This window comes from Apostichopus japonicus, chromosome 7 (assembly GCF_037975245.1).
Source record: "Apostichopus japonicus isolate 1M-3 chromosome 7, ASM3797524v1, whole genome shotgun sequence".
Taxonomy (NCBI): domain Eukaryota; kingdom Metazoa; phylum Echinodermata; class Holothuroidea; order Aspidochirotida; family Stichopodidae; genus Apostichopus; species Apostichopus japonicus.
Window position 1 is genome coordinate 17,092,183 of NC_092567.1, and position 22,879 is coordinate 17,115,061.

At 36.9% G+C, this 22,879-nt stretch overlaps 1 protein-coding gene and 1 pseudogene across 1 annotated transcript; one reads left to right on the plus strand and one right to left on the minus strand.

The window, feature by feature from the left end:
* Nucleotides 1–692: 692 nt before the first annotated feature.
* LOC139970336 (U2 spliceosomal RNA) lies at nt 693–916 on the minus strand (annotated as a pseudogene).
* Nucleotides 917–1,259: 343 nt separating this feature from the next.
* Nucleotides 1,260–21,325, plus strand: LOC139969518 (choline/ethanolaminephosphotransferase 1-like). The gene is made up of 9 exons (XM_071974570.1): nt 1,260–1,500; nt 4,841–5,030; nt 6,983–7,130; nt 10,222–10,363; nt 11,685–11,769; nt 13,063–13,188; nt 13,658–13,816; nt 14,706–14,831; nt 16,331–21,325. Exons 1-9 carry the CDS (start codon nt 1,409–1,411, stop codon nt 16,475–16,477), a joined length of 1,215 nt encoding a protein of 404 aa, XP_071830671.1. The 5' UTR covers nt 1,260–1,408; the 3' UTR covers nt 16,478–21,325.
* The last annotated feature ends 1,554 nt before the right edge of the window (nt 21,326–22,879 follow it).

Here is a 22,879-nt window from a genome sequence, read left to right on the forward strand (position 1 = left end):
AAAAGTTAAGGGTTCGTGGATAACTCTGACATCAACAGGGGGTTTGTAGGGGGATAAAGTTAAGGAACCCCTGCCCTAGACTAATATTCAATGTTTCTTAGCATTGATTAATGTTTTATTTGCTCCGTCTCCCTATACCTTTGCAAAGGGAATCCCGGCGGGGAGCGTTCATTTCGACTTCTACCAATTGTGGCTATACAAACTATTGTGTTAAAGGAGTGGAAATGAAAACCGCTATAATATGACAACCTATGACCTTTACACAACTAGAAAAATATGCAGAGAACTCTCTCTCTCTCAAATATAACGACATAATGCAAATAACGACCACCAGCTGCTTCGATGAAAGATATTCTTTCCTTGTTTTTTATATTTTCTTTTAATTTTCTCCCTTTCTTGTCTTCCGGTAAATCCACTTGGTTATATTTGTTAATCATAGACTCGCATGAGCTCCCTTGATCATGGTTTTAGTTGGCGCGTAAGGTCTGTGACGACATTGCGAATAAGGCTTGAAATGGATGGACTAAAATAACTAAGAACATAACCGAAGGCACGTATAATACATTGACTGTAGCGGACATAGTCATAGTAGAACAAAGGTTTTACATTGTAAATGGCTCAATGTATTTCAGCATTTTTTATCAGACCATATACATCAACAGGTAACGAATTCGGTGACTTCCTCTTGGTTGAAGAAGGTTCTAATTTCCAACGGTAGTAAATACTTTTAAGAAAAAGTCGCCCAGGAAAGAACCATGGGCACGAAACCAAACTACCGAACGACTGATCCGCTCTCGTCCCCAGTCCCCTTGCATCGGGACTGTGACTGTGTGATGATCGTCGGGTGTGCATCACCATTCCCCTCGAAAGGGAACAGATACTACACATGATCTTAGCCAAAAGGCCGAGATGCGATAGAAAATAATGTCTAATCTTACTTTCCAATTTACTAGAGATAAAATGTTAATGCAATTATTACTTTAATAATCCTTTAAAGGCTGTGGAGATAAACCCTGGGTTGGGTTGGTAAGTTTATACTATACAATGAACAGAGAAAAAATAGACACAACAAAGTAGAGATAATTTGAAAGAAAGGAGAGATGAGAGGATTAAGGGATATATGGAGATAAACTCTTGAGTTAGGTTCGTCAGAAGTTTATACTTATACAGACATAGCCTTCTAAGGAGGCTCAGTGCAAAGCTCACGAACCAATCCGTCATCCAAAAACCCATGTTGAATCAAAGCACGACAAGTGCGGCTATCTTCTGTACACACTATATCGTCAATCTGGCAATATCAGCAACTACTAATAAGAAAACAAACCAATACAGCTTTACTTTACCTTAGAATGCCTCTGTTGTAGGTATAGATATTTGATGTATGTGAATCCTCAAAAGAGAAGAAAACATGTCTACCCAAGAAGCCTATAGACCACTAAGCAAGATGATGAGCGATGTATTCGCTTCTGTTGACTTGCTCACAACGTCCCAATTAAAACGGTAGGTAGGCGGGTATATAACAAGGTTATCCTAACATACAATAATACGGATAAGATCAGCCTATACATTTAAATGTCTAACGTGACACCGACAGTGCTATTGCTAACATTACCACTTGATTGGAGCAAGAATGACGTTCTTCCGTATTCACCTGGCCGACGTCAATGAGCACAGGGAAGCATTAAGCCATGTGGAAAAGTCTACAGTACTCTCTATGATGTAACATTAACACACAAAAAATGAAATATATAGGCCTAGGCTAGGGCATATAGCTACAAGTTCTGGGAGTCTGGGGAGCCTATGTTAGTGAAAGGCCGTCTAGAATATGAAACAACGTTTGTCATAGACCCATGCAATCCACAGCCTGAGTTGTTATGCTAAGTTATGTGTAGTTATTTAAGTTAACATATACTATCATGGAATGGGCCTTGGCCTAACTTTAGTCATGTAGTTCTACAGTAGTACTAGGCTATGGTTCTTGATGGACTATCGACTAAGTCACAAAAGTTATCCGCATGAGGGAAGTTACTCTGTAGACCTTGTCTAGGATATACCATAACTTAGATGTTTGAAGCATAGAAAATGCTAACAAAAGTACTTCTTTATGTTCACCACTTTTAATATACTGTTTAAAGTTAAATTGTTTAAGTTTGAAAGCTCACAGGAAATTCAACTGCTTTCTTTCATCATCTGGAAGATGAATAAGGAGCACTGGTTTGATAGCAATCTCTTGACATTTGTCTATATATAACTAGTGCAGTGCATTTTCTCAATGATTGTTTAGTTTAGCAAGGGTATCATCCTCTTGTAAGTTTACATAGTACAGATCTTGTTGTAATATTTTAAGACAATTAATTATAATGTCGTTGTGACAGAAACTTTGGCAAAGTGTCAGGGAGAGTTCTGAACTATCAAAATTTCAGTCTAAAGAACTCAGGTGAACCTCTCAAACAGTGTCAGTACTCCTCTAAAAAGTTTCCATCAATTCAAATGGAAAGGTTTAACTTGAACAATACAGTAGGCTGTGGATTTTACGCTTACTCTGTGTTGTTGTAAGGCCAATCATTCATCAGTGGGAGATTGAGAAAACAATAGAGTATTTGGAACGTCTGTGTGAATCCAGTATTCCGAGCATGAGTGTACGTCTTTCTGCAAATATCTTTCCTTTTTTGGTTCATGAAATGACTTTGTTATGTACAGTAAACCCCTGTGACTAGGCATTTTACTGTATGCAAAGGAACGCAATGTTTTACCAAACTCTGTAGATATTGAAATTAAGGATACTGAAGGAAATCTTAACTACAAGTCTACAACATGTTTCTCTTTCAGAACAGAACAACGCAAAATAGCCCAAAAATTGGAAGAAGATATCGAATAACACTCTACCTAGTGATTTCTAAAATGTTAAGTTCATCATCAGCCCTTTCTCCTCTGTACAGTAGCATTTCAAAGCTTGTCCAAACTGAAGTAAACATGTAGTGGTGCTGCAAATTCTTTCTAAAACCCCAATTTTAACTTTTAATTTGAAGTAGTCATAGGTCTTCTAGACTAGTTAAGTACTGCTTTTGTAGAAATTCATCGCCATATGACTGTCTTGGGCTTTAACTAGATTGCTGGGAGGGCTACAAGGCAGTTCAATAGGTCTCAATTATTCACTGTGTAATGCTTAAGCTTGGTCTTGCCATAGACAGCCCTGGAGTTCCCCCAGCCATTAAACATTGTTTTGTGGCTATTTCAGTCATAGAGCAGGCCTGCAGAGGATCACACAGTCTATCATACAACTTCATGAGCCTGGTCACTTTTGATGCATGGCGGTGGACTGCTAGTACGTTGTGAACATATATTTTCACAGTGGGAAAAAGGAAAATTGGGGGTCAAAGGTTATATAATTTAGCAAGGGCCAGGTGGAATACAGTGAAATCAATAACAAAAATTGTATGATCATGATTAAGGTGGTACACATACTGTAGCTTACAAAACTTAGCTGATGAACTTACAAACAGCTGAGATCTGAGAGAGAAAAAAAATCAATTTTCACATCCGCATGGAGATATATGCAAAGCTATTTTAAGCCATACAGGCACATCTTGTAGGGTAATATCCTTTAACAATTTCTGGACTGTCATTCAAGCTACAGGCCTTGTGGCCTACATCACAGTGGTACATGATTAAATCTGTAGGAAAAAAAACTACATACTGTACATGTCACTATTCATAAACAGATCACAGGAACTACAGCGTGCGTGGTAAGCTGTACTGTTATATAATTACTGTACAATATAAACCTTTTCAACTTTTGTGGCATCTTTTTACTCTCTCAATACTATTTTTTGGGTCAAACCATATTTAAATTCAAACAACTTCTTTATAGATTTAACCTCCAATATATGAAAATAAGCTGCTTTGGGGGAGAATGCTGACTAGGCAAGACAGTTTATCTGTTTGGCTTAAAAGAGCTTTGCATGTATCGCTCCATGAAGATGTGTATTCTGCTGTGGTGGAATAAAGTTTGAAACATTGTGAAAAAGCCTAAAAGGACATGTATGTTTGTGAGTTATTCTCTCTTAAATCTCTTGATCTGAAAGGGGAACATGACAAAGCTAACATGGGTTCTTTTTCTCTGGTGTATTGCTATGTGACACCTTTTTAGTTTACTGCAAATATGTAAACTTGTGTTTGTATACCATTGCAACTCACACAACCAACTGTCCTGTGAACCTCCGCCACCCATCACTGCAAAATTATCAGCAAGAAAAATATAACTCAATGACTAAATTGTAATATCTTATTACTGTAATTCATGTATGATACAATATATATATTATACAAACAATTTTGAATGGACTCCTTGACACTGTCTGTGGTAGAAAAACGGTGTGTACTGTACAGTATTATCAGCGTCTGCCGCACATTTGAAAGGCATTGAAGACTTGCCCCAAACCGGTGTGCGGCCATCTGAAAAAGTTAACTTTCTGTTGCTTGCAAGTGACTACAAAATGCAGACATTAATGAAATGATGTCTTTGTTATCTTTAGCTGGACTTGAGATGTCCATAGCTGTACCGTTTGTTCACTGTGCTGTGGATATTGACCGCAGCTGTACTGACTGTACACTACTGTAGCGTCTAATTACCGACGGTAGCAAGCTGCGTGTGTATTTTCTGGGTTCGATGGTGGTGTCTAACACTTCTGTTACACCTCATTCCAAACTAGGTCAGATTACCGGCATTAGACGTTTCTTTTTGCGCGAGTTTTCACACCCTTTTAATGAACTCTTTGCAAATCTTAAATCTTAAATTGACATGTGTTAGATCAAAGTCATATTCTTCTCTTTGTTGCAGGCTCGAAGAACATAAGTACAGTGCTTCGGGCAAATCCATTACAGAACCCTTCCTACAGATATTTTGGTCATGGCTCGTGGAGCAAATACCACGAAGTATTGCTCCAAACCTCATCACCATTGTAGGGTTAGCATTCAACTTCCTTGGAATGGTAATCTTGATCTCTTATTGCCCAAATGCAACCGAAGAGGTAAGTATCCAATTGATCTATCGACTGATACAGTAGATTCTGTTTTCACAGACAATCAGACACATCGATAGCAATCTAAACAAGTGGTTCTCAAAGTGGTCCCTGCTGCCCCCTGGGGGGCATTGGGAAGTCTCATGGGTTTTCACCACAGGGTACACTGGGAGTAGGGGCGCGTTGGCATTGATTTGGGGGTCCCTGGCGATTACGACACACCAGTGGAGCGATTTAGGGCACAATAAGGCATCCAGACATAAACTCGCAGCATTACACCAAGCTCACCCTTCACACTGACTGAACTACATTTGGTCTCTCTATACCAGTTTCACAGTATGCCTGCCTTCTGCAGGTTTTTGTTGTTCTGGCAAACACAAAAAGTTAACTGAGATAAAAATAAAATATTGTTGAGAGAAAATCTTTTGGGAATTTAGGCTATTTTTTATTTCCTGTATGCACATCTTCGGACAATCTGATTGCTCGCTTGAGCGGCCTACTAAGAACGGTAGGTCGAGGGGAGGGGGTAGGGGAGGGGGCATTGGGACAGTTCAAGATGGTCGAAGGGGGCAGTCGTCTAAAAAAGTTTGAGAACCACTTCAATAGACCAACAAATTAGGTTTTGTTTTTGTGGCTTCTTCTATACTTTTCCTACTGTACTGTACTTGTATGAAACATTTGGATTACCTCACCAGTTAGTGAGATCCTGTCATCATCATGCGACCTCTGCAGGTGTTAGTTATATCATCAAAATAGTTTACACATTACTGTGCTCAAACATTGTCCTACAGTTCTGATGTAATGTTAAGAACACCTGGGGCATTTCTTAACCCTGGATGAATCCCAGCACCACACAATGAATTTGTCCTTTGAGAAATTTGACTTTGTGTGTTTGAAGAGCTTATCTGATTTGACCAAAGTCCATTATTTTCTATCGACTGTTGTATCCATTTTTGAATGTCATGACTTTTAACAGTATAGGAGTACTGTACAGTAGGTCTGTTTGTAGCTTTCAACCAGTCTCACAACTTTGCCTGATGGGCTGTTTAGATGGTCGTGAAAATATATATCAAGAATGATTTTTTAGCAAATAGTTTGAAATTTATCTTGACTAAATCTAGAACCGTCGAAGATTTGAGACGTAGAAACTTTTTGTTGTTTTGTGTGGCATAATGCCATAATTTAACATCATTTAAGTTTCATAACTGTCTCTGAAGTGAGCAAAATACAAAACAAAATGTGTGATTATTTGATTTCAAAGTTGAACAGTTCTGAGGTTAATTACTGCACTACAGTATCAGTAAACTTTACAATATTGAGATAATGGAAAATCTCCAAATCCTGCAATGTAGAATACTGCTTTATGAAAACTATAAAGTGCTCGTAGCAAATGTTAAGAAAATTAGGTCTTTTGAGTATTCACATTAGTGTAACAAAGTATATACAGTACATGGTGCTATCTGTACAGTCAGGTATGTTCTTTGTAATTAAGAAACTTTAAAGAAAGCAATGTGCTTACAAAAATTCATTTGTATACCAAGCTGCTATATATATATATTCAAAATGGCAAAGTTAAACCTTTATTGTAATTTTAATATTCAGTAATTGTGTTTAAATATTTAATTTTGTATACTGATATTCATATTTTAATTTGATGTTTAAATGAACTTTTTACTAATTCATCTTCAATTTTCATAATGTACGTTTTGAATTTTTGATGTCCTTTTTATAAATATTTATATTTATATTGGAAATAAGTAAACTGAAACTGAAACTTGTTTATGAAGATGGAGTTCACTTTGCTGTTTAAGTAGTTTGTGTACTTTAGGAGAACCTCTTAATACAGACAGTTTATTTGTCAGTAAAGAAAGAAAAAATAAAATAAAATAAAGAAACATGAAACAATCTGTTACTTCAAGACAGTAAGGACTTTTAAAAAATGTTTCCATCCTTTTATTCAGGCACCAAGATGGGCTTATGTATTTGCAGCCTTTACACTGCTGGTTTACCAATCCCTCGATGCAATAGATGGTAAACAAGCTCGGAGGACAAACTCTGCAAGTCCGCTGGGGGAGTTGTTTGACCATGGGTGTGACTCGGTGTCTGTCAGTAAGTTTGTCAAGATTTGCAGTAATGCAGCCCACTGTCTATTATCAGGCATAAGCTTCTTCCGCGAATTCGCAGAATATCTGTGATTTCTTTTCTACCTCGGGGAGAAAAACTATTATCCTAACAAACTGTAGCATACAAAAACTGGAGCCTATACCGCAATTTTTGCAAAGTTCCGTGATTTTTTTTAACCCCAGGCTCATCTCTGTATTATGAACTGCAGTAAGCTAACATTACTTGCAGTTGCTTTATTGAGTTCAAGATGAATGTCGTGCTGCTCTACGAGATAATCCCATCATCCACGTTTGTAGTGATAATCTAATCAAGAGGAAAATTATATCTACCGTGCAAGTCTTTTTTTTTCTTTGTTTCATTATATTCTTTGTTTCATTATATTAAACTGCCATTTTAGTACAAACAAAAACAACAATCAACATGTATGATCTTGCCTTGTAAACACAAAAATAATTCAAATACATATAATCCCTTGCAATGGGAAAGTATATCTTTTAGTAATGTTCAATGTTAATCCCCAATAAGTTTACCCAATGGCTCCCAATATCGGTCCCTCAATCATTTTTCATAGTAGATCTAAATAGGCCAACATTACTTGCAGTTGCTTTATTGAGTTAGAGAGGAATGTCCTGCTGCTCTACGAGATAATCCCATCATACACGTTTTTAGTGAAAATTAATCGAGAGGAAGTGCAAGTCTTGGCCAAAAAGCAAGATTTTAGAGGAGTAGTTCACCAAGTAAATACAGCATACTTGACATGGTAATCCACACCAGTATGTTTAGGCACAGAACTATACTGTAGGGTTAAACGGTGTGAAGACTCACGCAAAAAGAAACGTTTAATGCCGGTAATCTGACCTAGTTTCTCATGAGGTGCAACAGAAGTGTTAGACACCACCATCGATCCCAGAAAATACACACACAGCTTGCTACCATCTGTAATTAGACACTAGTGCACAGTCAATTCATGCAGCTACGGTCAATACCCACAACACAGTGTACAAACGATACAGCGATGGACATCTCAGGTCCAGCTAAAGATAACAAGGTATCACGTTTCATTACTGTCTGCAGTTTGTAGCGACAAGCAGAAAACGTCACTTGCAAGCAACGGAAAGTTAACTCTTTGAGAGCGTGGCACGCGGTTAGTGGCGAGTCTTCAATGCCTTTAAGTCTATAATTGGGTGATTCTATAAATTAATGGTTCAGGGTTGTTACCTTCTTTGTGTCTCTAATACACACAAAATCAACTCCTTATCGATGATCATTTTATCTGAAAAATATGAACAAGTTTCTTATAAGAACTGACTTTAATGTATCAAACAAATATTGATTTGACTTGCAAATTTTGGATGACATGTGTAATTAGACATTATAATTAGACATGTATAATTAGATAATTAGTGTAATGAAAAAACAATCTGACAGTGTAACACACCTGTGTTCTAGTTTGAAAAAGTATCTTACCTGTCATAATATGGGACAGACCCATCAATTACAGAATTATTAACTCCTCTTCTATGCTTCAACTAAGTCCCACGAACAAAGTATTAATCATCTGGTTACATATAGAGCTATCTCTCAACATCACCATGCCACAACAGATCATTACTCTTAGAAAATTTATTTATTCCACATGTGTTACAGTATCCATGATATATACTACTGTACAATTAGAGACCTTTTTCTATTTTACATACAGTAACTTAACTCCCATAGGACTCCAATTAGTTAAAGTGTGTCTTTGATTTCAAAGCTTAGAGAATGATAGTTTTTTCTGGTATTTTTTAAAAAGGTCTGATGAATAATAATGTCACAACAACAGATCATTACTCTTAGAAAATTTATTTATTCCACTCATGTGTTACAGTATCCATGATATATACTACAATTAGAGACCTTTTTCCATTTTACATACAGTAACTTAACTCCCATAGGACTCCAATTAGTTAAAGTGTGTCTTTGATTTCAAAGCTTAGAGAATGATAGTTTTTTCTGGTATTTTTTGAAAAGGTCTGATGAATAATAATGTCACAACAACAGATCATTACTCTTAGAAAATTTATTTATTCCACTCATGTGTTACAGTATCCATGATATATACTACAATTAGAGACCTTTTTCTATTTTACATACAGTAACTTAACTCCCATAGGACTCCAATTAGTTAAAGTGTGTCTTTGATTTCAAAGCTTAGAGAATGATAGTTTTTTCTGGTATTTTTTGAAAAGGTCTGATGAATAATAATGTCACAACAACAGATCATTACTCTTAGAAAATTTATTTATTCCACTCATGTGTTACAGTATCCATGATATATACTACAATTAGAGACCTTTTTCTATTTTACATACAGTAACTTAACTCCCATAGGACTCCAATTAGTTAAAGTGTGTCTTTGATTTCAAAGCTTAGAGAATGATAGTTTTTTCTGGTATTTTTTAAAAAGGTCTGATGAATAATAATGTCACAACAACAGATCATTACTCTTAGAAAATTTATTTATTCCACTCATGTGTTACAGTATCCATGATATATACTACAATTAGAGACCTTTTTCCATTTTACATACAGTAACTTAACTCCCATAGGACTCCAATTAGTTAAAGTGTGTCTTTGATTTCAAAGCTTAGAGAATGATAGTTTTTTTGGGTATTTTCTGAAAGAGGTCTGATGAATAATAGTCTTTGATATAATAACATCTTTTCTTTCAGCTTGTTGTTGCATTATATTAACTTTCTGAATTATGGGTTTTGCCTGCCATATGTATTCTTTATAAATCTCTTCTTTTTTGGGGGGGGACGCTGGTGTGCTGGGGAGGGGTGTTTTGTTTCGCTGCGTGCTGGTCGTCCTTTTGTGGTTTGTTTGAATGTTCAAGTGGGTGGTTGGGGATTTGTCTCAGCAGGTCGGTGGACGTATTTACTTTTTTGGCTCGCTTGACTTGAGTTTTGTTTGTCAGACTGGGATGGCTGGGTAGTGCCGTTTGGCCGTGACGTTTTGGATCCCGCAGGGCGGGTCACGTAAAAAGCACACTCTTTAAAATCTTAGGTATTCATATATTTTTTTTTCATTTCAGGTCTTGTCTCGCTGTCAGTCGTGGTCAGTCTTCAACTCGGTGACATGCCCGGTTATCTCTTTGTCTTCTGTTTCTGTTCATTCTTCATGTTTTATGCAGCCCACTGGCAGACCTATGTGTCTGGAACACTTAAATTTGGTGTGTAAGTACATATATGTATACATGTATATCATAGAACAGTGTATGAATGCCAGCAGGAAGTTGCAATATATGTACCCAATAACTTGCAAAAAGGATAGTGGAGCGTGGTGGTGAAATGGACTGGCAATTGCTTGCGACCCGAGGATTTACAGCCGGATCGTAACTGTGTCCTTGGGAACTGCACTTAACCTTCCTTGTCTCCCTCTTTACCATTGCTTCTTTTTATACATGGTATATATGAGGTAACTTGTAATATACAGTTGCATGCGCCAATCCCCTCAGAAGACGCATAGATGTGGCGCAATACCCCCAGGGAGTGGCTGTGAATTGTACACACCTTGGATGTGAGTGGGTGTGACAAGTTACCAATTAGGAGGTCCGAACTTGTTTTGTCGAGTGAGAAGGCTTTTCCTTCAAGGCTGTAAACGTTCAACCTTCAAAGTTTTTCAATTTGTCTGGTATAGCATATTGGTATGCTATACAAAATGACAAAACTGATACGGCAAACGAACCAAATATGTAGCAGTATCTGCATGTAGAAACTTTAACAGTGTAAGTCTTGTAAAAATTATCTCTTTTTTTTTGTCAAAAGTACTATTTCAAAGTGTTAAGCAATTACATGAACAGATATGCTATGGAGTAGGATTGGGTGTGAAATGGCTACAGTGAACATTTATTGCCCAATCGACAGACCATTTCAGGATAAACTTATATTCCACGAACATGGAAACATTACGGCAAATGGGAAATATGCAATCAGTAAGATCATTCTGTGATGTCCATATGTGATATTGAAATAACATTTTCACAAGTATGCCATGTCAAAACTCATCAAATCATTAATATCGGACGTTAGGCCTCGCTACAACAGAGGGCATCATGCGGGTAAATGTCCCTTTGGTGGGCCTGCAGAAAATTGATTTGATACATTGGATGATACAAAGCCTGAAACCTGTCAAATTTGATTTCTTTGCCAAATCAAAGTCTCGAAGAATGCTCGTCACGATAGGGTTAGTAAATTGTTAGAAGTGCTGGTCATCCTTTTGTGGTTTTTTGAATGTTCGAGTGGGTGGTTGGGGGTTTGTCTCTGCAGGTCTTGGCATATTTAAGTTTTTGGCTCGCTTGACTTGAGTTTTGTTTGTTAGAATGGGATGGTTGGGTAGTGCCGTTTGGCCCTGACGTTTTGGATCCCACAGGTCATGTAAACAGGTCATGTTGGTCACGTAAAAAGCACAGTAAATTGTTAGACGATGCTGGGCCGACCCAGCCAACTCATATTAGCCGCTAATAAGAAAGATCCATATTTGATATTTTCCTTTTAGTATCGATGTCACTGAGGGACAGCTTCTTTATTGCTTTGTCATGCTGATATCAGGTGCAGTCGGTCCTCAAATTTGGTCTTCCATGGTAAGATCTTTTAAAGAATGAATTTACAGTTGAAGATGTACAAATTTATACTTTCTAAGAAAAGTCACCCAGGAAAGAACCGGGGCACGAAAACCAAACTACCGAACGACTGATCCGCTGTCAACCGCAGTCCCCTTGCATCGGGACTGTGACTGTGTGATCATCGTCGGGTGTGTACCACCATTCCCCTCGAAAGGGAACAGATACTACTCATGATCTTAGCCAAAAGGCCGAGAATCGAAGAGACGTAAAAAATTTGTTCTGCAAAAATGGCCATATGTATTATAAGTGTTGTTCTATATTTGCTGATAAATATTAGACAATGCGATGAATATTATTTTAGGACTTCCCTAAAGGCTTTGAAAGTCATGTTTTAATTTATTCTTGTCGACCTCAAGCTTATAATCGACAATGGTTATCGGTGACCGGGTATACAAAATCATATCTGCCAAAACTAACTGATTGTATGTTCTGAAACTAAAGGATGTGATCTGCCAGCAAGATTAATTAATCACCGTGATCATAACAGGCTTAATTCTGCTTCAGAGTCCCAAACTTGACTCAAAAAGTCCAAATTTACTAACTTGACGGCCGAAGGTTAACTCAATTTACCTTTCTGACCGAACTGAATTTAAGGCTTAGCCGCCCCCAAACCAAATCTCTTTGAAACATATTTTAATTTATATACCTGAATTGCCCGAAGGGCCAGTCTCAGCTTTTCAATCATTTCATAATTTTTAAGCCTGGATTGAGTCGAAGGTCCAAATTGACAAAATTGCCCAAATTGACACAAAATTGCCCGTAGGCCAATCGGACTGAAGCGTTTGTAATTTTTGGCAATAATTTGGGTGAACAAAACAACCAGAAATTGGTATAGACCACTAATTTCAGTGATTCATCTTGTAATATTCAGACAGTTTATCAAACATGCAAAGCTTGGCATGTTGGAGTCTAATGCAAGTTTAATAAGTATGTGGTATCGAAAACAAAATGTGGGGAGAAATGCCTCAGATTAACCTGGGAACATGTTTTAAGATTTTAGACTTTTATGGAAGTAAATAGCGTAGCTTTGGCAACATCAACAGATCAGTGTATGTAAGTGTCGTTAGCGTTGAAAGTAGTCACATATCGTGTCAGTATTAGCTCGTGTATCAACATTTTAAGTTTGCTTTCTCATCAATCCCAGTAATCAGTTAAACATAATATAATGTGCAGCTGTTTCAATCTCACATATATTTTATAACTGTCAGATTTAATTTGTAAACGTTTGTAATTTGTAATTTTTTCTTCCAGCTCTTAGGCCTTCAATTAAAACTTTGGTCCATCTACTTTGGTCTGGCCGTGGCTTTATTTACTTTATATCAACACTTGCAAGTAATTTTAAAAGGTGGAATCGGAAGAGCTGGTTCAACCGTCGCAGTGAGTAAAACTCATAATATAAATTTAAAAATGTTAGTGCCTATTGTTACTCAGAACGTCTATGTAGAAGTTTAGAAAAGTCATAAGATTGATCTTCGATTGATCAGTACGGCACATTCGTTTTAATGGTATCGCACATTCAACTTAACGAAACTGCACATTTATTAAAGTCTGTAAGTTCGTAACAAAGTACAGAGGTTGAATGTCGTCAATTCCTGTCCTATCCAGCTCATTTTTGATCTAGGTCGAGAATGTTAATTAATATAACTCTTTTTCATTTCTTTGGCTAAATATTCAGTATTGGAGAACCAAAAGTTATAGTTAAAAAATCCCACAATAATGTAATATTGCAAATTTGTACAAAAAACGGGGAAATTATTGCCAGAGCATCTTAAGGTATAAATGTGTTTCTTTCATTGTCGAAGGTTCACGTTTCATGTTTTTACTCCTCCTTCTTCTTCCTTTGCAGAATACCAGCGTCATTGCCCCCATCTTCCATATTGGATCAGTCATTCTTCTGGCGTTCCTTATTGCCTGGAGGTCAAAAATGGAGGTCTACCAGAGGAACCCTAATATTTATATCCTAGCCTTTGGGATGCTTTCTGCAAAAATCACCAATAAGCTCGTTGTAAGTTATAACCATTCAAGCATGCTAATATTGTCTTTGCAAAATGCTGTGATCCAATCTTTCCTTTTTTTTTTTTTTTTTGTGTGTGCATGTCATGTTTCGTTACTTGTTACATTCATCAATACTTTTCATAATAACTATACTAACTGAACACTGAAACAGCTGTACATAGTGACCCTTGGTGACCTCAGTTTATGACAGCTTTGCTGAAGTTCAACAGCTGAAACAGAACCGTGAAATTCTATTGTGGTCTTTCTGACCGAAAGTTGGAACCAACTTTGCTTCTTCTTGTTAAGTTTTGCCCCTGAGAGATCGAAATTCGGAGACAATGATGTTAAGCTTGATCGGTGAAAAGATCGTTTAACTTATCTTAGTTGATTACTTGCAATCCTAGACTCAGTCAGTAAGTTAGTTTAGTAAAACTGTTGTACAGTAAAGTTGACAAACACCTGCTTTTAAAGACATGATATTATAGCTCTGAATTTAATATGTTAACTTGACAGTACTGATGCTGTTCCAACAGATGCAAATATAAAATGTGTTGTTATAATTAAGTTAAGACCTTCTTCTTTGAACATGTATTATGTAGTAAACAAACTAATAAACATATTACTTATGTAGTCAAGTTGGCATAATTTACAATGTAATAGACACTCCTCCACATCTTTGAAAAAAAGTTTTCTTTTGGGTATCCAAGCTGATTTTTGTCAAGCTACTACGACAGACACCCCGAAATGTGTTTGAGAAATTTTGTTATGAAGTTGTTACAGGAACCCTAGACGTGAAATATATTTGACTTGACAAATTGTGATGGTACTAAAATTATTACCTTGTCACTGCTATAATTAAATGTCAATTTAGCATGGCCACGTGTTGCCTCGTTTCACAGGTTGCCCATATGACGAAAAGTTCCATGGATCTGTGGGACGTGGCATTTTTAGGACCAGGCTTCCTTCTTCTTGATCAGTATTTGGATTCCTTCTTTCCAGAAAAATACATCCTTTACCTGTTTCTTGTGAGTAAACTTAATCATTTTATCATCTTTCAAACTGTTTTAGGGACGAATTTAGATTGCTTCTTAGCTGATAAAACTGTAATAGAGGTATAAAATGTCCGAACCCCTATTGCAATCATTTGACCTATTTACTATCGAAATATTTCAAAATATATATATTGGCATTCACACGAGACACCCCACCCGAATCGGGTTGTTACCTCAGCTCCGCTTAGTATATGGCAATGTTACTCATGCTGCATTAACAAGGCCTGAGACAAGGCTTAGGATTGTGGAGACAAAATAAACTCAACCGTGAGGACGCAGATGGACGATATGTCCCCAAAAAGTCCCTTGTGTATATTAGCATTCACATGAGACACCCAGATCGGGTTGTTACCTCAGCTCCGCTTAGTATATGGCAATGTTACTCATGCTGCATTAACAAGGCCTGAGACAAGGCTTAGGATTGTGGAGACAAAATAAACTCAACCGTGAGGACGCAGATGGACGATATGTCCCCAAAAAGTCCCTTGTGTATATTAGCATTCACATGAGACACCCAGATCGGGTCGTTACCCCATTTCCGTTTAGTATGGCAATGTTACCCATGCTGCATGAACAAGGCCTGAGACAGGGCCTACGATTGTGGAGACAAAATAAACACAACCATGAGGACGATATGTTCCCAGAAGGTCGCTTGTGATAAAAGGTGGTAATAATGTCCCCACATCCTTTACACATTCCACTTTAGCAGTAATCTTCAAGCTACACATCAGGACTGAACAAGTTTTTTTCCACACTTGTCCTATAATGCTTAGCAAAGGCTGAAAACTCTAGAAACTATGAATAGTCCCCATAAATTCTACTTTGAATCCATGCAAGAAAAAACCTGAAAGTAACAAGGGTAAGATGCTTTATCCTACAACAAAAGGTATCCACTAAAGTATTGGCTGCATTGGATATAGTATATCTATGATTTTAAAGCTCCCTGGTGTGTACTGTGTACTCGCTGGTGTGTACAATTGTTTACTTCAAAAATGTGCAATTATTCCTATGATCAATATTCTGTCAGATACATTAAAGAGAGATTAATTACTTTCCAAAAGTACTCTGGAGTTAAGTTTCTTAAACCAGCTCTCTCAGAATTTTATGTATCTTCATATTTTTATACTGCATTGGAGTACAAAAAGGCGGTGGCATTTTTGAAGCAATGCGGCTTAGCAATCGGGAGGTTTTTCAGGGTTCATTACCCGGCCGGGTCATAGTAAGGTGGGATTTTCATCCAAGAGCAATCTACCGTTTTACCATCTGAAATGACTTCCTAAATTAAAAAAGATTCCAAATTTGAGTTTAATTAAAAGTTGAATTGGAAGCCACACGGCGTGTAAGTTGTAATCCATGAACTCTTGCCGGTTTCTCCCACAGTTAAGGTCGCTTTAAGCGCCGTAAAAAAAATGCTGATTATTAGTATTATTATATTGATCGATATGGCTTTCTTTATCCATTTCTTTTAACAGATATGGAACACGTTGGATTTGATCCGCTATTCCACGTCGATTTGCAACCAGATCTGTAAACACCTCAATATCTATTGCTTTGACATTGTCACGAAGAGGCCATCAAACCATTCCAACAGCCAAGTGACGACAAAGCTTTCCCAATGATTGTGAAAGATTTTTAGAAATCTTCTCGCACTTCTTCTTCTTCTTTATTGAGATCATGTTGAAGATGTTTCCTTTTCCTCTGTAAAAACCGCCGCCATATTGGCATATTTTAATCACCGTTGTACATGACATAGTAATGTGTGATGTAAAATAGGGTTAATCCTGTCCGTGAAGTTTGTTCGTTTCTGTCCCCTCTGTTAAACGATTGTTTGTCAGTCTATCCCGGTTCTTTCACTTTTATTCCGGGAACGAGGGGAGGAAGCTCTCAATTTGTGAGGACAAATGAAATTCCGTGCGATTTAGGTGCCAGCTTATGATTCCCCATTGCCTGACTATTGAAAAACCTTGATTGTTCGTGGAAAGACGATATTACTGTTCCTCGGTAGCTAGCTAGATCGACGTTGAAGAAACTAAATCTTTCGTCAAATACTACATCGACGTCCGTTTGACTACATCGTCTGCAAAACTGGTCACAAAGTTGACCACCTGAAAATCATTTCTAGAATATGGTACGAGGGTTTGCATCTGTTATTAAATATAATGGTGCAAAAAGATGGCTCGTTCTGTAGTCAAAACTTGGATGCAGTTTATGTGATTTGGAGCAATATTTCTTTTGATTCGACCGAATGGCAGTGATGATAATGGCATCGCAATTGTAGATGAATTCGGCAAGGATCTTAGCACACATCTTAAAAACATATATATCTTGTAGCAAAGCTGAAGACTTTCTGTGGACAGGCTGCTTTCACACTTTGTGAGAGTTTGAAGTTTGTATGACAGCAATGATTCCAATTTAAAACTGGCTGCCTGATGCTTACAGTGTTACCAACTTGATATACTATATATTTGCCAAAGGAAAAATATGCTACAAGGAAGAAATAGATATCCGGCCTAGAGGACAATTTATAAAGTCAAGAAAAAAATATCTCTATGAAATGTTTTAGTTTGTAACACATGCATGTGTGCATACAAAGTTCCTGTGATGAACTCCCGTATTTTGTACAAGGTAAATATTGTGTTGGGCATTTTTTAAATTTTTACCAATAATGCACTTGTAAGTTGGTCAGATCCAATGTTAGGAGTGTGTTTCGATAAGTCTTACAAAGTCATCCATTCATCTTATATTGTACAGTGTTAGTTTACCTTTTTTTTCCTTACCAACTTCAGACATAATCAAAAATTTAAAATGTCTCTATTGAGTAGAATAGTGTATTATTTGTATACATGATTTGTGTGGAACTTTCAAGGGTATTCGCCAGTTGCGAGCGTTTAGACGGAAATATATCTATGAAATCTGGGGTGGCTTATTCTTTGTATAGGAACAAAACACAGACTCTTTTACTTACTACGTAATCGTAGTTCTCACTACGTAATTGGACAAAGTGATGTATAAAGGCCACTATGTGCGTGCATTACTTAACGTGGTCAATACGACTAGGATCTCCCATATGTTGGATGTTCTTGTTCGTAGAGGGAGTTCAAAGACAAGTTTCATATCCAAATTCCGTTTTCATACCAACCATACTTTGTTTTCTCTACAAGTGACACACATATAGTAATATTTAAAGAAGTCTTGAAAAATGAGTTTAATTCATCGTGCAACAAATTCTTATATAACTTTCAAGGATCGAAGGAAATATTAAGTTTGAAATCTTGCATAACTATTAACAGGGAAAGCTGAAATACAATGCCATATTATCACAATACAATACCATATTATCAATATGATTTATGACAGAAAATATGTAATACCATATTATCAATACGATTTATGAAAGAAAATATGTACGATCAGATGTTTACAATATATGTCAGCATTTGTGCTTACGAACTAACAAGATGCAAGATCTAGATAGTGTCAACATGGTAAATAAAAGAAAAAATCCTCTTTTTGCTTTTGTATATACACTGAAACCTTAAGAGCCATCCAGTAAAATATTGGAATCCATATGGAAAGGTAAACTTACATATCACTGTGTGCATCTTGGTCTTATTACAAAAAAAGGTAATATTTTCAGAAAAAAAAAAATTAAGATTACTGACATAATAGAACAAATTGGAAGATGTTGACAGATTAATTTGTCTTTGTTTTTAAGTGTGGACTAAACTGTAATCTACGCATTTGTTTCTCATTGTAAAAAGAAAAGAGAGTAAATTGGAGCAATGATACTATGAACTCGACTACACATGTATGCGTGTATGTATGTATGTATTTTCGATCCTCCTGCAAGCAGGAATTCGCGAAGAAGCCATCATTGGCTTATCAAAGCCGCAAGCTGACCGAAGTCAAGTCTCTTAAACTCGGGTCACATCCGCGCGATTCAACACGCGATTCAACTCGCAATACAATTGAAGGTTGAATCGCGTAGTTAGACACGGGTATCAACTTGTTGCGCAATAAAAGGTGCGCCGTCGATTTGGGTTGATTTGCAATAGAGCAATGTCCTAATCAGCGCGACTTCTCAGAAGCAACTTTTCTGATTCGCGTGATTTTAGTTGCGAGTTGAATCGCGTGTTGAATCGCGCAGATGTGACCCGGGCTTAAGATTCATATTTTAACGTCCATGTTCATTGAATCAACACTCAACAATAGGACATCTATACCCTTTCACCTGAATGTACTCCACAATTTGATTAATTCTATGTTGTAACTGCAATTTTCTGACCGCTTCTATTGTCCAGAAGGCATTTTTGAATCAGATTTTTTAAGGATCCCATGCATATTAACTTCCATTTCTGAATTTCTCATTTTTTTTTCATAACTACCTCATTTGTTCTTCCTGGTATTGGAAATTGACTGATATATTGGGTGCTTCTAAAAACTTCATTGGTGTATTGAATTCGAAATATTTCATGGCTATGCTGCGGCTTCTTTCTCTTCTTAAACAATGTAATCCAGGGAAAACCGTTTTTTTTTTGTGACTCAATAAAGAGAAATTCTAATGATCTTAGTGACATTTTCCATTCATCCTACAGCATGTATCGTTTTAGAAAATAACAACATTTGAAGTTGAACCTTTTCGTAATAAGAACATTGAACATAAAGCAAACAGGAGTGATATCATGAAAACAGGAGTGATATCATGAAAACAGGATTGATATCATGAAATGATTTGCTTCAAAATTTACATAAATTGGGATACATATCATTATCATGTACTAATACACTACAGACAGTCAATGGTGTGTTGTTAACGTCACATTCCCTTATGTTGGACAGTTGGAGCCCTTTTCAATCCAAGGTAAAAAAAAAAAAGTGAAGGAAAACAAAACAGTTTTGTGTGACACCATGATATCAAACCCGTTTTGCTTCAAGTTCATTTATGGTACAAACTAAGAATTTCCACTCTCAGCATCTAGGATGTGTGGAAAAATTGGAGTAATTTGTATGAAAATTTATATAATAATGCATAGAAGCTGACCACTTTCATCAGTCAAAAAGAGGTATCCTTTTTTTATGCAGAATAAGAGATTCACATTATCACTGATGGCAGAAAACTTGCTTGCTTAGAACGAAATTGTCTAAACCTCGCATCTGACGAAACAGTTTCCACTAAGAGATAGTACTAATGAGTAGTGTTGTTGTATTTAGTGTGTCCGTTTTCTTTGCACGTAAAAAGCACACAGTGTGTCTTTAATATATGCACTGAATGCAGTAAGAATGAACAACTCAACACGAGCAGAAGGACAACATGGGATTCAACCAAGGAATTTCAGTAACGGATGATAATCCTCTGCGAATTCCCTACCAGTAGATAAGATTTCTTCAGCTTCCACTCGTTTTCATCATTACACATTATTGACATCGTAGAGACACTTGGCAGCAACAGTAATCAGTTGTGCCACTTTTGCTGGATGGTGTAACGATGGAACTCTAAAGATACGGTCTTCTTTTAATTTGCTCAAGAAATTTGAAATGTAATTAAGTAGATGATTATTTTTAATGCATATTTTTATCGTTAATTTTTATTGTTAATTGTTGGTTACGGTTATCAAAAGTGATTATTACTTTGTTCTTTTATTTATTTTATTGTTTTTCTCTTGTCTTTTAGCGGTGCAGTTGTAATCCATTTACTATGAACTGCTATAAGAATACCTTCAAGAATATCTACAGGATTTCAGATACACAAATCCTGTCATGTTTTCTATATGATTTCTCTTGTCTTATGCAGCGCGAATTGCTTCTGTTAGTCGTCTGTGAGGTCCATAAAAAACGCAGTTAAAAAGTATGCAAGTTTGCTAGTCAATACAAGAAACATGCACGTGCACGTGCACGTGGTAGTGTGGCTAAGATGTAGGCGTAAGTAAGCAGTATAGCGTAAACTTAATTGCTAAGCAGTTAGCTTTACTTAAATCAATTGGCAATTTAATTATGTAATTATTTGTAAAGGCAAACAGTAAATGAGGGAATCTATAGACTTCTTGGTTTGGGTTTCCCATGAACTTCTCTGCCAAACAAAGATGGCAGAAAAATACAGGTAATCTTACTGAAAATTAATCCCGATGAGATATAACCTGCACTTCAAACCAAACTGTTTGTTAAAAAGCGATTTAATTTCCGTAGATGACTTATCACATATCTGGTGAAAATGACAAGGTTTTAGTGTGCTAGTAATTGTACTGAGTGGGGATTTTTTTGTTTTTATACTTGACCAAGACGTTTTTCCTATTTCTCATAGTTCTTTGAACTATGATATTCTTGCTCACTTTTCTTCAGTATCCGTCATATTGTGTATTTGTTACATTCTGAATACGTTATCGCAACACGTTTCTTGGTCCCTATTGAAATGTAATAATTATGCCAACAAAATAAACTGAAAACTCAATCACCAGATTGAAGAAAACGATGCTGATTTTGTATTATTATCATTTTTTGGGGGATATAAATAAATGAACTTCTGGTTACTCATCAGATTCAGTATACGTGCTTTTTACGTGACCCGCCATGCAAGATCCAAGACGTCACGGCCAAACGGCATTACCCAACCATCCCATTCTGACAAACAAAACTTAAGTCAACCAACCAAAAATAGTCAATACGCCCACCGACCTGCAGAGACAAACCCCAAACCACCCACTCAAACATTGAAAAAAACCACAAAAGGACGACCAGCACGCAGCGAAACGAAACACCCCTCCCCAGCACACCAGCGACCAGAAAAGGCAGCCCAGATAAACGGCGAAATCGCCTTCAACCTGAAGGCGAATGTCACACGTCACAGCCTCCAGGACTGCCTGGCAACTGGCAAATTTTCCCCTAAAAACGATTTCGCATCTATTCCTCCAAATGAGTGTTTTTATCAAAATAGCACAAACAGTATACGTACTGCTTCTCTCAAGAATTTAAAAAGAAAATGAGAAGGAAATTACATTTTATAGTTCCATGTGATATTGATATTTATTGTTGTAAAGAAGTGTGACTGGTGGTCCCATATTTTAATATATGCGGAAACATCAATGTTCTTTACAAATGTTAACTTCTTGACAACGGTGAAACGAATGAGGATTTTTTTATGGATACATGTTTACATTAATTAGGAAAGAAATGATATATCCCCTAACATATAGGAGGAGAATAACGACAGCCTTGGTCAACGATAAAGCAGTACTTTTTACGAGACCCGCCCTGCGGGAATCTAAACGTCACGGTCAAACGGCACTACCAAGCCAACCTGCCCTAACAATAAACATCAAGTCAAGTGAGCCAACAAAAATGTAAGTACGCCCACCGACCAGCCGAAACAAAACACCCCTCCTCAGCACACCAGCGTCCAATAAAAGGCAGCCCCAGATAAACGGCGGAAATCTGTAGGAAAACAAAATCTTTACTGATTGCAGAAAATTACGGCCTCATTTCAGGTTCTTAGGTTCTTTATCATATAGACCACTAATAATAGTCGGATGTGCCTTTCCTGCATAGCAGATCGAGTCGTGCTACATATATATATATATATATATATATATATATATAATGTTTTAATATAATGTAATATAATATATAATGCCAAAGATGTGGTATATTAGATATTCATAGAGATTTTAATCAATTATAGTGATTTAACCAACCGTGTATAAATTTATGTTGGAATTAGGCGGAGTGTATAGCCTAGTGGTTAACGCCGGCGTCTCCCAGTCATGAGATCCCCGGTTCGATTCCCGCCGACAGCAATGTGTGTCGTCTGGCAAGTGTGTTGTTCAATAACAACTTCCCGACATGGACGTTAAATGGATGTGTGCCGAGAGATTGGCTTCGGTCAGCTTGCGAGTCTATAAGCCTCCATGGCTTCTTTCGCGAGTTCCTGCTTGCGGGAAGATCACATATACATACATACATTATCAGAGGTATATCTGTTTCGTAGTATAATTCACCTCTTCAGAACACTTAGAATGTAGGCCTATACG

Excerpts from the sequence above, each read along its gene's own strand:
- LOC139969518 (XM_071974570.1), top strand. The coding sequence starts at position 1,409 with ATGTCTACCCAAGAAGCCTATAGACCACTAAGCAAGATGATGAGCGAT. Across the intron at positions 13,189-13,657 it reads GAGCTGGTTCAACCGTCGCA|AATACCAGCGTCATTGCCCC; the intron begins GTGAGTAAAACT and ends CTTCCTTTGCAG. Across the intron at positions 14,832-16,330 it reads ACATCCTTTACCTGTTTCTT|ATATGGAACACGTTGGATTT; the intron begins GTGAGTAAACTT and ends TTCTTTTAACAG.